This window comes from Takifugu rubripes, chromosome 10 (assembly GCF_901000725.2).
Source record: "Takifugu rubripes chromosome 10, fTakRub1.2, whole genome shotgun sequence".
Lineage (NCBI taxonomy): Eukaryota > Metazoa > Chordata > Actinopteri > Tetraodontiformes > Tetraodontidae > Takifugu > Takifugu rubripes.
This window is the reverse complement of record NC_042294.1, coordinates 1,948,360-1,964,722: the sequence shown is the minus strand read 5'-3', so window position 1 is coordinate 1,964,722 and position 16,363 is coordinate 1,948,360. Positions and strand designations below refer to the sequence as shown.

Here is a 16,363-nt window from a genome sequence, read left to right as displayed (position 1 = left end):
TACAGGTGAAACTCCAGAGAAGACGCCAGTAGTGGTGGCAGATGGCGGTTGGAATTCTTAATATTAAAGCCAATCCTGGTTTTAATTACCTGTTTATTCAAACAAACAAGTTCCAAAGCACAAATTCTGCTTCTCGAGAGTCTCCTGCATGGGATTAAATGACTTTTGAATAATTTGGTGACAGCTTCCACCGTTTCATTTGCTGTAATTACGTTTAACGAGCGAGTTTAGCATCAACAGTCACACGTGCAGCATTACAATAAGAAATGGAGTCGTCTGGTTGCCGAAGGTTCGACGGCGCCGGTCGATCGGGTGGTGCTTTTAGCCGGGATAAGGTGTCAGAATCCTCCTCTGGAGCCACAAAGGTGTCACCGTAGCAACAGTTGTCAGAGGCTTGTCACTGCAGGCTGGATGGAAAGCGTGAAAAATAGCTTCCCTAGGGATGAAGAGAGGACCGGCCCCGGGACGGCGCTCCGCCTGTGCGTGCCCGTGTGTGTGCACGCCTTGATGCACTTAAGCCTGTTGCATCTTCCCTGGTCCATCCTTCAGACTACAGGTCTCCATCCACACCAGAGAGCCCGCGCCACCGGGGCTGATGGCTCCATTATTCAGCCTGACAGGCGGCGCTGAGGACGGATCCCAAAACTTTGTCTAATTGAATTCTGACATCTTCAAGTTATTTGTGGACGGCAGATTGAAACATTACAGGGAGGAGAATCCATCAGAAAGGAGCAGAACCTGCGTGTGGGTTCAGAGTCACCGACTCCTCTTCTTGGAGCAAATGAAATAAACATTTTCCTTTCTACCCAGGTCACATGACCCCGTCTCCGCCTCCTCATCCCAGTGCCAGTAATAATCACCAGTTATCACATCAGCCAAACAGGAAACCTTATCATGCATTGCGTGTTTCCAGGCCCTGTTCCTGGGTGCACGTGCATTTGCATGTGTGTGCACGTGCGGCGCTCCCTGTGTGGGGTCCAATAACGAGCTGTCAGGAACGACGGCCTCTGAAAACGAGCATAATCCACAGAGGTTATCTGACTAAATGAAGCCTAACAGGAGTCAAAGCAGGACCCCGGAGACCCCGAGCAGCATCCTCTATTCCACAGGCCTCTTATCAAACCTGACAAGGACTAAAAAGAGGCGCACCGAAAGAGAATACGGCTGAAACGGACGAGTACATGTGTGGGATGCTTCTGTGCTGCCCGTTAGCATGAATGCATATTTCAATCTGGGCCCATTAGGGCTCTCCTGAAGGGGGCCACTCGCTCCCGCCTCCATGGTTGTCCTGGTCACACCGTCCCAGTGGAAAAGAAATGACCGTTGAGGCACTGGGACGTTGAAATCCACACAATATGCTCGTCGGAGGAGGGTAATTACTTGGTTTTTAACGAGGAATGAGGCGAAAAAGAGGACATTGAAGTTTTCTCTCGGTTGTGACGGGGACACGGGGAATCTTTGGGAATCTTGAAAATGTGTCGGCGATAAAACACCCAAAAGTCCGTCAGGGGCTCAGAGCAGAGAGACACTGTCCCGTGAAGACGTCTCCCTCTGCGGGGTCGATGTTTCAGAGCCGTTCACGTAATTCTTCGCGATAGAAGGATTAATATCTAATTCAAGGTGGGCGTCTGGGTGACTCCTTTGTTATTAACTTTGTTACAGAGACGGAACCTTCCTGGATTATTTCAGTGCCATGATTACTTTTGGCCTAGCGGCTGATTGCAAACTGCGCCCATCAGTTTACTCAGCACATTGATTTCCCTGCCGATCTTGTGGGCAGAAGAACGCCAAAGAGGCACGAGCCTGCTCTCCTACACTCCCTGTAAACCCCGTGAGATGGATGCTGATGGACTGCCATCCCAGCACGGTACAGAGAAGAGTAGCTGGTTAAAGTGGGGAAGTTTCACTGAATTTGAGGCAGAGTTGTCAGCGGACTCATCAAAGACAGCCGACCTGTTAGCTGAGCTGTTAGCCGAGCTGTTAGCCGAGCTCCAATAATGGCGGAAAGTGAGGAAACGCTCATATAGACCATGTTAGCAACAGCGGAGCCCCTCACCTTCAGTGATCAATAAATCCAGGTGTCAAACAAGAGCTAAATGTAAAAAAATATTTATCTATAATCCATTTTCATGAACACATCCTTAAATCAGAACATCCAGGATGATGCTGATGCTAATTAAGATCTGTAATAAACACAACAGTGAGTTTAATGTGATTTCAAAGAAAATACAGCATTAAGGAGAGCAATAAAAGAGATTAGAGATAAATCACTGAATATAATCATCTGAACACCCTAGTTCAGCCATCAAATAGCACTTCTGCACGTGATTTAAGGTAAAAAAAAAATAACTATATTGGAGGTAATCTGCCATATTTCAGCCCCCGTTAAACTTGTTCAGTAAACAGATAATTGTTTGAATTCCCACAGCTTTTATAACACGGTGCTGTTCTGTCTCACTGGAGTTTTTCCTCACACACACACACACACAGCTCGGCATTATTTGCTGAGTCAGATCCCAGTTGGATGTTAGCTAATGGCACCAGCTCATGGAGGACGGATGTGCGGACCGTTGCTCACCTCAGCGGCGAAGGCCAGCTCGCTAATAGAGGCGGAAGGTTTGGTCGCGGTGCTGTTTGCCATGCTGCTCAGCTTCTGCGCGTTAGTCAACAGAGTCACTCGGGGAATACGTTCCCGCTACTCTGATCGCTGGCCTGCACCTCCTGGCCCTGAGAAATCAACAGTCCAGATTTATAGATCCACCTCAGATTGGCTGCCCCACATTTGTACCCCCATAAATACATTTACGGCGCTGCTAATGCCACTGCTGGGAATAAACAAGGTTAGACAAGATATGGCTAAAAAGCAGGCAGGACAGGGTGGAACAGGGAGACACGGCTCCAGAAAGATCCATCCTGGCCTGTTCATACAGGTTTTAGCTGAAGCTATTTCCGATACGTGACAAGGGAAGAAGAGAAGCTGCTCCGTCCTCTGCATACGATAAAATATTCAGAACTCAAGAGGGACGCCCGGATTATTTTATTTGTTACCCTATATACCCCATCCATAAGGGCCTTCACATAAACAAGGCCCGTGTGCAATTAGGATTAATAAATAAACCTCCCTGCCCAAATCAGACTGATGACCTTGCTGCTGATTCTCATCAAAGACATTTGCGGATGAATTATTCAGGCACATTACTTGGCTTCATTTTTTAAACGCGTCTCATTCGGACATTTTCATGAAAGTTGCAGGGTTTGAAAGTGTAAAATATGCATGAACAAGCCATCACTCTCTTCATAATGAATAAGCGTACCTTGGAATTGACACATTTGCGCTCGGAAGGACGTGTGGGACTGACAGGCGCACGGATACCCGGGAGATGATGAGGCGCACACGTCCTCCCCGCGCTCCTTCGCCATCCGACGGCCGAGCTGACGCGGGTCGCTAAAGGACGACGCTCTGTCCCATGTTGCCGTGGGACAAAAGAGGACTTCTCACATACCAGAGGGACATTTTCTTCTGAGATCAGATCAGGAGACAAGAGGACAGGTCCAGAAACGCCTCAGGAGGTTTCAGGTCAACCTCCAGAGTCGGGGGATGGGCCCAGTTATGAGGGAGTCTAGAGGTCAAAGGTCCAGTGTCCCTAGTTCAACAGTTGCAACCGAAGAGGACATGTTTGATGCTTCCTTGAGGAGCTGCTGCAGGTCAGCTGGATTTATTTATTCACAACCGTTTGTGGGGGGGGGGGGGGGGGGGGGGGGGGGGGGTGACAGGTGGAAAGAGGAGAGCTTTTCCATCCTGCACCGTAAAATAAATAAATAAAGCTGCAGAGAAAAGCTGTAAATGTTGCACCAGCGCGTTGAGCTCTGATAATTAAAGCTCGCGCCTGTGACGGGGAGCCGTCTTCTCCACGTGAGCCGCAACATCGCCCGTCTTCATCCAACCGCCGCACTGCCAACACACAATATGCTGACACTTTCCAGTGTCTTCTCTTTGGTACAAAGGGGCTCTAAGACGCTTCCATTAAAGTGTCAGCACACATTAGGGAACCCAGCGGTTGGTTCTGTCAGGGATTATTATTGTTCTGACACAACACAGTACACAATATTACGTTATTTCACTTCTGTCGGGCCAAAGAGTTCAGGCTTGGCTTCTTCAGACCTGGAAGGTCCGTTAAAGTCGGTCCTCATCTGCACAGACCGGCCGGGGGGGGGGGGGGCTCCAGGATGGTGGCCCCTGTGCCACCTGTCAGGAGCCTCAGTGATGCAGTTATACAGACGGCTACAGACGGTTCCTTGAATGCACCACACCTGACGTTGTGGAAACATCTCGACCATGAGGGGAATCGTGATGCGCCCGAGCTCAATCTTACATTGTTTTCAATACGTTTGCTGCTTCTCACTTGGTCGGGATGAGGTTTGGGAGTAGAACTTAGAGGTAAAAATGAAGTGGAGGTGCGAGGACTGAACCTGAACCCAATATCCTGATCACTCTGGTGGGTCGCTGCCGTTAAAGGACCGGGGCAGAGGCAGAACATACATCTTTATCTGCGTCCACTTACAAAAGGTTCTCCGTGGTGCTGCTCAAATGTTACCTGATAAATGTCCCGGTAACTCTCAATATTTCCACTATGGGCGGCGCATTTGTCATCGTTGAGATGGCGGGCAGAGCGGGGCACAGATGGGACCTCCTCCCTCATGTTGGCGTTGACGTACGAGCTGCAGGCTGAACCAGATGAGCGCACGTGATTGATAATCTGCTGGATGTTCAGCAGAGGGAGCCGGAAGTCATGAGCTGCTCCGGGAATTAATGGGGGTTTGGACAGAAAAGTAAAACCGGGACGCAGACAGGAGCCCCCCCACCTGAGTTTCTGGAAACCAAACACACTCCTCCTGCCTTCATTTCTACATCTTATATATGAAAGCAGCTGGAAAGTGTAATTAGATCTGGGTGGGAAGCTGAGTTTTTTGAGATTTCTCTTTCTAAGAGTCAAACGTCCACGTCGTCGGCGTGTAGCTGCGCCCCAAACGTCACCCCAACGCTCTTTATTATCGCCGATAAATGAAATGTTGGACGCCCAAACGCGTCGGAGCACGCTGGCTCCGCCCTCTCGTTACAACCCACTCAGCAGACGACAGGTCCAGTCTGATTTCCAAAGAGTGCTGCTCATCCCTCTTGGATTATTGGCTGTAATCCCACGGCTGAGGCCAGTCAGGGCTGGCGTAGGTGAGCTCGCGCACTCCTGCGCAGACTTCGGTCTGTTTGTTTGCCGTCTCTTCAGGACTGGAGGGTTTTTTTAGTGGCGTGTTGACAGGACGCCATCTGCTGCGCAACCCATCCAGAGCTCACACACACCTCCACCGGTTTGTGTTGACTCGACTGACAGCAGGGAGAGAAAAGCCGTCAGGAAACTATGAGGAGTAAATAAAAAGCCCGAAACACGGAAATCATTTCATTAAAACCAAATTTATTGGGTTTAAGGAAGATTTCACCAGGTGACCACAACCTGAAATTCAATAAAAAAGGAGGAAAATGATTTAGAAACGTAAAAAAAGAGCACACGCTTATAAAGTGACGGAATAACAGGGCTAAACGTAAAAAAAAAAATCAAGTTAAAGTTGCCAGTGGCTCCCATTTTATTTACATTATTCAAAGGATATTCCAGAATAAGGATACAAATGGTTCAGCGGGGCCAGAAAATCAAGCCTCGGCATCTTGAGTGAACCGTTTCAACACAAATGCAAAGGAAAATAAATTACAAGGGTGACAGAGCTTCTGTGAGCAGAGATGAGCTATGAGAGGAATCTGAGGACGTCTGCAGAGTAAATGCTCACCTGTTGTCCTGGTCAGTGCTTGGGTCCCCTCTTTGTCTCTGTCCCATCCTGTTTTGGTCTTGCAGATCTGGCAAATTGCTGCGGAGCTCAAGTTAAGGCAGCAAACGGCTCAGGGCCACTTTCTCATCACTCACAGATGTTCCGGAGGAGGTTCTCGCTGATCAGGGTTCCTGAGGCATCATCATAAAGCCCAGAAACGGACCTGCTGAGGGCGGCGGCGTCCTGACCACGGCAGCAGCTGCTGTCAGTCTCTCTCATTTCACTGCTCCGTTCTGGGATCCATAAATGAACCTCTGCCTCAGACGAGCTTAGAAGATGAACCAATGACCCCGAGGTTGCCGGGAGACCATTTTCATCTCCCTGCAGGCGACCATGAGCCACGCCAGCCACCCCTGGAGGTGGCCGCTGAATAGACCTAACCGTGTCACTGGCCCTGGTACTTACCTGGACGTCCCAAACACTCGTCATTAAACGTTACCCCAATAAGCACAACTGGAATCTCTCGGACCAGCTTACCCAACTCAACCACCAGAGGGCGCCGGCTCGCGCCGTGAGCTATAAAAGGATACAACAATCAGCGGTTTGTCGTAGAGAATGTAGCCGTTGGTCTCACGCAGAGCTTTCTCCGCGCTCTGCTCACTGGGGAGTCCCACGAAGGCCTGCCCTTTCATGCGCCCCTCCTTCATTAGCATGATGTCAAACCTGGGGGGGTGAGAGCGTCCGCAGGGTGACACATTGTTAACACCTGAGCTGTGTGGCTGAGCTAAATCAACCCCAGCCAGACAGGAGCGATGCTATCTGCTTCTGTCCCAACATAAAACAGTTAATCGCGTGTCACTCACTCAGACACCAGAGTCTGGAAGCGCGATTGGCCTCCGAACCCTTTCCGTTTCCCAGATTTCCCCCCCAGAACCGCGAGGAAACGCCGCAGGAGTGGTCTCAGCGTTACGTCCGCCGTTTGTGGGAAACAGGCTACGTTCACAATCCCCGCACAAAAGCAGCAGCTTCTAAATTCGACGCTTTTTGGGTCGAAGCTGTTTTGACAGTCGACGGAACAGAAAACAACAGCTCTTCATCCTCCCCTTCATTTGTATTTCAAACCAAACGTTGCCCAAGGCCGGCTGGAGAGAACTGGGCGCCGTTTAATGTTGGCCAACAAATCAGAACAAATCAAGGTTAATTAAAGCAGCTGCACTCTGATCAGCTCCGTTTGTCTGCAGTCACAAAAACATCCACCACCCAGTTATTTTTAGCCTCTGCCGACAGAAAAACAAGTTATTTAACTCTGGTTCCTGCCGCAGCTTTATTATTTCGATTATTATTGCTGGCGGTTAATAAATAACGTGGTCCTTTACACCGGATACCGTTTTTAAACACGCTCCCAGAGCCACGTGTAATTAGAGCGGGCTCCTGAACATAAGTTCTGTTTGATGACTCAGGTGGAGGAGCTGCTGAGGCAGAACCCAACAGCTCCCCGGTGAAGTCGGCGTCAGGCTCGATACTTATTAATAACACCGCTGCACACGGTCAGCACGAATTCCTAAAACCTCTCTGGGGGAAAGGGACAAATCGCCAGAGTCAAAAATAGCGCGTGGAGACGGGTCGGAAACGCGGGGGAGGGGAGGAAGGGTTTACATACATGTTCCTCTCTTCCTCTGATGAAGGGTTGATGTAGCGTCCGTAGATGTACTTCAGGTCCTTCGGCACAGAGAAACGGAAAATAAGAGTCGGGTATTCTGATGAGTCAGGACAAGTTGATATCATGGAATAAAGGAGCGTTTCATGCCACAAATGCACCTACCTTTTCTTCCACTTGCTTCGCAATATTCTTCACGTACAGCCTGCAGGTCGGCTCGCCGGCCTCGTAATTCTTAAAGACGGAAATTTTTTTCATCTCTGAAAAGAAAGAAAAAAAGGCAGTAATGTTCAGGGTGTTAAAAAATGGGGACGACGGTACGATCAGGACATGATTCCGGAAGGATTCTGCTGTGAAACCTGGTCCAGAGTCGTTCCTGCCTGATGGAATCAAGCATTTTAACATAAAAAAAAGTGTTGCCTCAGCAGAAATAATCAGAAGTTCTCAAGAAACTCGCCTGCATTTATTTGTTCTGCTGCTCGATGAAACATCTCTTCCCTCTTTTATTTGTAATTTTACATAAATCGACGATCTCGGTTCATTCAAACTGGACCAAAACCATTTTTTTTGCATCATGAAACACAGGAAATGGACCTGATCATGTGATCTGATGATGGAGGAAGCTTTAACATCCAGACAGACAGCACCTCCACGCCGATACCAGCCCATAAACCAACTCTCCTACAGCTCTTCTGACCCCCGCTGACCTTTCACACGTCTACCAGCTTCACTCTGAAGTGCAAAGTTTGATTCCGTACGGCCACACTCCTCGCTCGCTCGAACGCAGAAGCATTTGTGATGGCGGAAAATATCTAAAAGTGACCAATTAGAAGCCACTTTACTTCAATGTGCAGCTATTATGCGTCACTTTACTGGTGAGGACGTTTGGGCACGAGGAAATGAGAGCCGAGCCTCTGCAGCCTCATTAAAGGCGGAGTATAAAAGCTGTCTTTACCGTCTCTCGACAGTCTCCCTTTCTCCAGCTCCTTCCTGGAGATGACGTCAGAGGGGAGTTCGTACTCGTCGCGGCGCTCGTCCTCCTGCTGGGACGGCCGAGCGCTGGGATACAGCTTCCCAAAACCTTCCGCCTGTGCCGACTCCTGACTTGGGCTGGACGCACCCACACCTGAGGAGACACAAAACCCCCCCCCGCCGTTATCGGCACATAGAGGAGTTTAGAGCAAATTAAACATTTCCTGGTTGCTAAATAAATAACTAGAATTAAATTAATACCCAAACAAGAGTTTGATGGGTGGGACACTATGGATGGAAATACCAAGAGCAGTGAGGCTGTTCAAATCCAAAAATGGGAGAAAGAAAGAAAGAAATAAAGCTCGTCATCCACAAAGGAAGAGCCTGTGCGCCGGAGCGCGGAGTGCTGGGAGCGTTTTCCGATACACTCCAGGGAGAAAACTCGATCACCACTTTTAAAATGATCCACCTTATCGCCACTCCACCTGCCTTTTCATTTAAATAGCGTGTTTATCAGATCCCACCGTTCCCCAAAACTAGACTAATCCGAAAAGCCACCTGTCGGAGTTTATCCCCCTGTCGCCTCGAGCAAATCTTTTGTGTCGTCTTTGAGATCTATTTTACTTCTCAGGGTTTTGCCAGAGCGAAGTTGCAGTCAGAGAGAGGGGAGATAAGGCAAACAGGGAAATACAGGGATGACAAGCAACACAGACTGTGCCCCCGATGATTCTCTCATCCCGATGATGGTGAAACCTCTGGTGGAAGCGGCTGCTGTGATGTGCAGCTGTGCAACGTTCCGACTTCAGATGCGGCAGATGCTTTAATCTGTGCTAACAGAACATCAAACTGCTTCCTGTTTCGCTCTCATAACAGAGCGGCCCGGCTCTAACATCAATCCTAAAAAGCGTCAGTGTATTAATAAAATACTGCCATACGGTGACCACAAAGAAATAACGAGGAGCGACGTATGAATGAAAGGACACAGTAATGAATTCATGGATTATTACAGTGCCTTTCATTTACATGTCTGATACTGCTGAAACCAAAAATAAGCCATATGCTGTTAACAACAGTAAATATCAGATGGTAAAACGCAAAAATCTGGACTGCAGGAAGAAAAAGGAACGTTTTAATCTGTCCCCCGGTGGGGAAATCTGCATTGTGCCCTTCACTGACCTCTGCCTTCGTCATCCTGCTGCTCCGACCCACTTGGTTCAGCTACGGCCGCTACCTCAGGAGCAGAAATGTGGAATTCAATTTTCTTCTGTCCGGCGGGGAGCGGCTGCTCAAACACGTCGGACGGCTGCAGCGCCGGACCACTGTGGACGGAGGAGACAGTCGGCGGCGCCCTCGGTAGCAACAGCAGCTTTTAACAATAAACCTGTTCCTCGACTGCTTAAAGGGAAGCGCGACGATGAAGACATTTTTAACGTGTTTGCTTCTGCAGCCGCACGTTTTCTCTTAGGAAATCGAGTTTGTTTTCATTCAGAAACGTGTGCAGCTGGTGCAGGAGGAGTTCGTTTTATTAGATCCTGGTGGTCTGGGTGAGCCCACGCCAGGTGAGATATAATCATTCCCCTGAACGAGCCACAGTCGCTAACCGCTAATCCTAGCGCGCACGAACGTGGCTGTGGCTGCCACGTCAGTGAGGGATCTGACAGGGATCCTCCTGGGGTGTACGGAGGGTAGACGGGGCCACGGGCGATGGCGTCTCAGCACCTACCGCGAGGGAGTCGGTCTGTTGTAAAGGGACGCGATCTCTCACAGCGGCTTTTACATTTACTGGAGGACAGAAAGATCTACTTGGTTTTCCCACGATCGTGGTCGTCTTACTGCAGTTTGCTGCCCTGCAGCTGCGGTCGATCCAGGACCACAGAGAAATGTACCGTTTTGGACCCGAGCAGCCTTTTCCTGCTCTTCTCTGCTAATTTCTCAATTATTCTAAACATTCTATTGCCGCCAGGAAGCGTCGGGATCTTTGGTCAGACCGTTTCCTAGCACGTAGACGCTGACATTTGTGCGTCTTTAGGGGCTTTTCAAGGGGGGCGCTCAGACTAAAAGACGCACGGGCCTGATTTATAAGGAAGACTAATGTCTTGGAGGGGTTCTATTTCATTTTAGCTTTATACGAACAGTGTCAGGAGACGAGCTGTGCCTCCAGGCGGACATGCATGAGTGCCTTTGGTCTACCTCTGAGAGTCTGCTTTAGGAGCATAGAGTAGATCCTTGATCTTGGGCTTCTTTCTTTTTGAAGCCCTTTTTGGTCTCAGGGGTCTCTTGCATGCTTGGTTGACCAGGCCCATCAGCCGAGCAATCCTGAAATAAAGCAAGCAGAGGGAATCGGGGGGGGGGGGGGGGGGGGGGTGGGGGGGTGGTGACACTCTGAAATTTAAAGACAGTTCCCTTCCAGTCATGCAGGATTCTGGAAATTGTATCACATCAGACTGACAAGATTAAGCTAAAAGGGCGACAGCAGATCATGTAGAATGAAAGCACGTTCTCTTAAATAAGGCGGCCTAAGCGTCAGCTCTGCACCTCTCCTTGTCCTCGTCATCGCCGCTCTCGTACTCCGACTCTTCTCCACTGGACAGTTCCATCTCCTCCTCTGGTAAAGGTGGGTAATCCGGAGGAAACGGAGGAGGCATGGGCATGGGAGGGACGGGGGGTCTAGAGTCAAACTGGAGAACCCAAACAAGCTGGTTCAGCTTTACAAATGTCTCTGGAATCAGCAGAGAAGCTGCATCACTGGCAATTTGGTGAGAGATGGTGAGAAATGACGTTTAAACTGGAGTGAAACATCCAGATCTTCATGTTTATTCAGCGGAGGGCTTTTAAATCAATAGGCTGCTGAAAATGCAGCTGAGCAAAAGTGTATTTGTGGAGACAGGCTCACCAGGGGGGGTCTGGCAGTGACCGGCCCAAAGGGACAGGGCAAATTCATCTTGTTCATCAGATGGAGCACCTGTTTAAATGGAGATAATTACAGAATGACATGGATTTCCTGTGTGTGGAGACCTGAACCAAGACCAAGCTGGGGGCATGAAGGGAAATCTACAGCCTAAAACAGATGCACAGCTTCAGGGATTAAAATTAGATTGGAGGCTGATGTGAGGAGCCAGTCAAGTGAAGCGTGAAAGCAGCCTTTTCTCCTCCGCAGCACATCAGCACCACCAAGATGCCAGTGCTGGAAGCAACAGGAAGCCTGGCTCTCCTGGAACGCTTAAACCCATAAACCATGCCTCCCACTTATGGTTTATTATTAATACTGCTGCAAAAATTTAAATGTAAAAAGCAAATGTTTGCCGTTTGATCTTCAAGGGCTTGGATGCAGTTTAAAAACCTTTGGGATAGAATCATACTTAAATCAAAAATAAAAAACCTTGACAAGCTGTTGAAATTTGCTTTTTATTGCACTCTACCCATTCCAAAAAGGGTGAATATATTTTTTAAAATGTTTTAAAGGTTTCTGAATATCCAAGAAATAATCGTTTAAAAGCCGTTTTAACTCACTTGAACGTAGAACTTTGGCACACTAATGAGGGCGTGCGTTATGTTTGTCAGGATGCTGTGGGAGGGTGGCGGGTATAAATATTTCAAAGTGGGATTGCTTTGAAACCTCAACCTGTAGGGAGAGGAAGAGAGAGAGAGCGTTAAAGTCAACCCTCACCTTAAAAACAATAGTGGGCTGTTAAAAAAAAAATCTGTTTTTGGCCAAATATTTGGTCCCGACTCCATTAAAAGGCAGGAATGTTCCTTAATCAAGTTGTAGCTCCCAATAGAAGATGTAGCTGGCATTTAAAGGACAAAGACAGCACAAAACCTTCAGGAAGACGTGAATCTTGTACGTTAGAACAGTTCCATCTAAACATCAAAGGCACAGAGAGTTTTAAAACAGATAATTCTGAAAGTCTTCAAAGTGCCAGGAAGGGTTCACGTCCACATGAGGACTGATAGAGTCCAAGCAAGAGTCGCAGCAGCTTCTGTCCCCTCTTCGGTCCTACAGCTGTTAAGATTAAAAGCATTTCTTCACGTTTGCGCAGGAAAAGCGTTCAAAAAAGAGGAACTCACCCCAGACTTGGTGCAACCCCCGTCTCAATCAGGGGCACATTCAGCTGCTTGTGATCCTGCTTCTTCTGCTCTCCAGGCACCTTTTTACCACTGGCAACAAAATAAGTTAGTGACACGTGTGTGTGTGTGTGTGTGTGTTGATAAACACGTACCTGTCTGAAACAGGTGGGTCTTTTAATACTATTATATGATCCTGGCCTTTTGCAAACTCCACAACAAGTGTATGACCAAGTATTTCTAACTGATGGAGTCTGTTCAGAGCCTAAAACACACAACCACAGATGAGGAGCTCCAAAACGATCCAAGTTTGAACTTTATTAACAGTAAACAGGGGAATTAACGTAAGAACTCACACTTGCTGCCGCCTTCTCACTTCTGAATTGTGCAAAGGCTGTATGTTTCTGCGGTGAGAGAAAAGGTGGTTGGAATGGAAGAATAGCAGAGAGGAGGTTAACTAGAGTTAAACGTACCATCCGCCCAGTGTTGGAGAAAAGTCTGACTGATTCGGCTCCAAAATACTTCAGCAGCTCCACTTTCTCATCCTGCTCCAGCTCCGCTGGAAGGTGGCGGACGAGCAGCGTTTTGGAGCCGTTTGATTGAACGCTCTCTTCATTCTCGTCCATTTTATTTGAGAAAGAAATGCCACAATCCATAAGTACGTATGCAAAGGCGTTAAAGGTTCCTGAAGACCATTTTCATGCAGCAGCATGAAGTTCCAGATGCTGCTAACCGCTAACGAGTCGAAGCTAATCTGGAAATACCAGATTTTTTTAGTCTTCTGGTTTTTTGAATCTTAAAAATATTGAAACCGGACTCTGTATCATAATTTTGTCAGAATAATCCCGAGCATCTTATTATAAAATATAGAGTTTAATTAAAAGCGCATTATGGTATATATTCATTCCCTGGACTGAGAAATCAACTTCCGTCTGATTTCTTCTTCTGTAACGGAGCCGCGCATAGGCGAATATTAACGCCCTCTACTGGTGTGGAGAGTGAGAACACGTTTAATTTTAGCCTATTTCAAAATAAAGATCCAGTGATAAATGAAGATTCTTCAGCAAAATGTCTGTCATAAAGTGATATAAGCATTCCCCACCTTCTATACTTTCCTGGTTCTATGATATAACCTCTTCTGTCTGTCTGTCTGTCTGTCTGTCTGTGTGCCTTACTGCCATCAAGTGTTTATTTATGTGAAATGCAAATAACTCATTTTCGTATTAGAAAAATACATTTTTCATTGTATTTAATTCATTAACTGTTTGTAATTTTTCTTGTTTTAGTTTAGACTTCAGCTTCACCCGCTTTAATGATAGCAAATAATAAACAATAACTGTTACTAGCATCAGCAACCAAACACCAATATACACTCAAAGTGAACAAGTAATATTTAAATGCATATATCATCCTCTTTAAACAAGTTTGAGCTATTTTGTATAAAATATATATTCTTGTTATGCAAGTGAATTTAAAAAAATTGTAAACCTAAAAAAGGCTTTCCACATTGAAGGTGCAGTTATTATTTCCTACCGACAGGGGTCAGTCTTTACGCATAAAATAACAGCATCTACAGCAGCAAGATGTTTAAACTTCTGCAGGTCACCTCAAAAACACTTTATTCCCTTTTTACCGACGTTTGAATCATATCTGAGCAAAGCATATTTAAAACAATTTTGCATATTACGCTGCTTGTGACTGAAGGCTTTATAAAGTAGCAGGTCCTTTGGCCATTTTGTGTCATTTTTGTGCGTCTGAGGATCAGTCAGGTTTCTCCTCTCCTGTCTAGACTTATGAAGGCCTGCAGCTTGTCATCCCCACCCCCCTAAAAAAAAAATCTCCCCTTCACTTCTCGAGATTCCACCAAATTCCTGGCCAAATGAAGTCTTTGAGAAGCAGAGCAAGGACATTCCTCATCAAGGGGACACAATGCCCCCTTTCACCGTGGCCTGGCTCTGAAATTTCACAGGTGAAGGGAGTAACCGTAGACACTCGATGCTGAAAGAGAGAGAGATGCTGCTGGCTGGGGAAAGACTGGGGATGGGGGGGGGCAGAGGATTGATTCGCTAGATTAAGATAACAAAAAGTTGGCTTCTGTAAGCAGGATCAAACTTCTGCACCACAGTATTCTCAATAAATTAGATTTTAAAGTGGTTAAAAAGTCAAACTAAGAGCTCTCGCTGGCTTCTGTGACTCTGTCAGTGGGACATTATCAAGTTCAACAAGTCTACACTATAAATATGAATGTTTTTTTTTAAATAAATCCTTCAGCTGATACGTGGACTCTCAGGTCCTACCCAGTTCTGAGATGTTAAATGGGCTCTTTCATGGCTGGGGGCTGGGAGGGGGCTCTGCGGTTGGACAGTGTGTATTTCAGCAGCCTGCATGGAAACTGTTAAAAAAAAAAAGTTGTTTAGAGGAGATGGAGCCTCTAATGGAGCAACGCAAACGTGTCTCAGGTGATCCTGCAGAGGACACCTGAGACACTGAGAAGGAGCTTCAGATTGAGGAGGAACAGCGGCTTCTGTCCAGCCCTCACACCTGATTCTCAGCAACGAGCAAACCGGTCCTCCTTCCGTTTACGTTAATGCTGTCAGCGGCGTCTGGAGGAAGGCGCGTCCCCTCCTCGCCGTGTGTTTGGAACTCTTTATGTGTGTGTTTGACAAAGCCCATCTCTCAGGCTGGTGTGGAATACCAGAACGGCAGAAGAGTTCCTACTTCCTCCACCTTTAGAACCAGTTCTTCAGTCTCTGCAATCATGAAATTATTATTATGTTACAACAAAAAGACATGCCGCAATTCAGTCATTGGCTTTAAAGTTGCTAGGTGCTCTGTTTTAAAAGTATAGTTTTCATCGTCAGTATTTAGTCTATAGCATTGGGGGACACATCGATCTGGTACCCATCTAAAGGTCTGTGGTCCCAGCACAGATCCCAGTTGCACCAGTGAAAGCTCCTCGGCATTCCCTCAGGCAGAACATCTGCTCGGAGCTGGACTTTGACACGGCGGTGCTACAGTGAAATGCTAACAAACTCTGAGGGACACTGATAGCATTCTGAAGTTTAGCTGAGCCTTCAGAATCTTCAACTTCAGATCTGAACCCGCCACCCTCCCTCCCGCTGTGTCCGCAGCTTTGGACATTCATCTGCAGCTTCTGTTCATTCATTTGGTAAATTTACTCTTGTAAATGTTATTTCCAATAATTACCTGTGGCAGACAGTCAAACCACAACTATTTTACACACACACACACATACACACACACACACACACACACACACACATCCTTGTACGTCTGTCTTTGTGAGGACTTTCATAAGCACAATGCATTACTATTATGCTAACTATTCCAAACTAACCCGTTGACCCTGACTGTGACCTTGACCAATTCTCTTGATTCTCCTGACTGAAACCCACTTCTAACCTGACTCTTAAAACCAGGTCAAACAGTCCAATGATATTGTGAGGACCAGCCAAAGTGTTCCCAGTTTGAAACAAAAATGTCCTCACTTTGCTAGCTGAATGCTAAACTCAACATATAGCAAGTTCAAGAACACACACACACACACACACACACACACACACACACACACACACACACACCTAGTTTAGAGTCTCCAATTATCTGGACTTTGGGCGGAACCTGGAGCAGCACTGCATTACCTGTCACCTACACTCATCCATGTCCAATAAATAAAGTATTTTTACAGCTGTATATAATAACTTCTGGAAAGGAATGATGAGTAATTTCTGTTTTGGCCGTAGCCCTAAACAGTGCTTAAAGAATGGCGGCGTGGGGCAACGCTGCCTGCTGCAGAGCGGAGTGATGGATAATGATGGTGGCTCTCAGCCGCTC

The 16,363-nt window shown here is 47.2% G+C and overlaps 1 protein-coding gene and 1 long non-coding RNA gene across 3 annotated transcripts; both read right to left on the bottom strand.

Moving 5' to 3' along the window:
• Positions 1-2,093: 2,093 nt before the first annotated feature.
• On the bottom strand, positions 2,094-3,738 carry LOC115251271 (uncharacterized). Its single transcript, XR_003889844.1, has 2 exons — positions 3,315-3,738; positions 2,094-2,727 (listed from the first exon to the last, which is right to left on the bottom strand). It is a non-coding gene; the product is annotated as an uncharacterized lncRNA (long non-coding RNA).
• A 1,710-nt stretch (positions 3,739-5,448) lies between these two features.
• rnpc3 (RNA-binding region (RNP1, RRM) containing 3) lies at positions 5,449-13,460 on the bottom strand. Of its 2 annotated transcripts, none has more exons than XM_003967842.3 (15): positions 12,982-13,460; positions 12,865-12,912; positions 12,664-12,773; positions 12,512-12,601; positions 11,954-12,065; positions 11,337-11,405; positions 10,979-11,121; positions 10,634-10,759; positions 9,620-9,762; positions 8,427-8,597; positions 7,637-7,731; positions 7,475-7,533; positions 6,405-6,537; positions 5,836-5,913; positions 5,449-5,507 (listed from the first exon to the last, which is right to left on the bottom strand). In XM_003967842.3, the coding sequence occupies exons 1-14, from the start codon at positions 13,162-13,164 to the stop codon at positions 5,848-5,850; spliced, it is 1,548 nt and encodes a 515-aa protein (XP_003967891.3). In that variant the 5' UTR covers positions 13,165-13,460; the 3' UTR covers positions 5,449-5,507; positions 5,836-5,847. The 2 variants fall into 2 exon arrangements, with proteins under 2 accessions (XP_003967891.3, XP_029698887.1); XM_029843027.1 differs by lacking the exon at positions 5,449-5,507 and adding an exon at positions 5,641-5,715.
• Positions 13,461-16,363: the final 2,903 nt, after the last annotated feature.

What these genes read in the sequence shown, in the direction of transcription:
- rnpc3 (XM_003967842.3), bottom strand. Translation starts at nt 13,164, where the DNA reads ATGGATTGTGGCATTTCTTTCTCAAATAAAATGGACGAGAATGAAGAG. An exon ending in TGCCAAAGTTCTACGTTCAA is followed by an intron (nt 11,406 to 11,953) that starts GTGAGTTAAAAC and finishes CCATTTAAACAG; the next exon opens with GTGCTCCATCTGATGAACAA. An exon ending in CGAAGCAAGTGGAAGAAAAG is followed by an intron (nt 7,534 to 7,636) that starts GTAGGTGCATTT and finishes TCTGTGCCGAAG; the next exon opens with GACCTGAAGTACATCTACGG.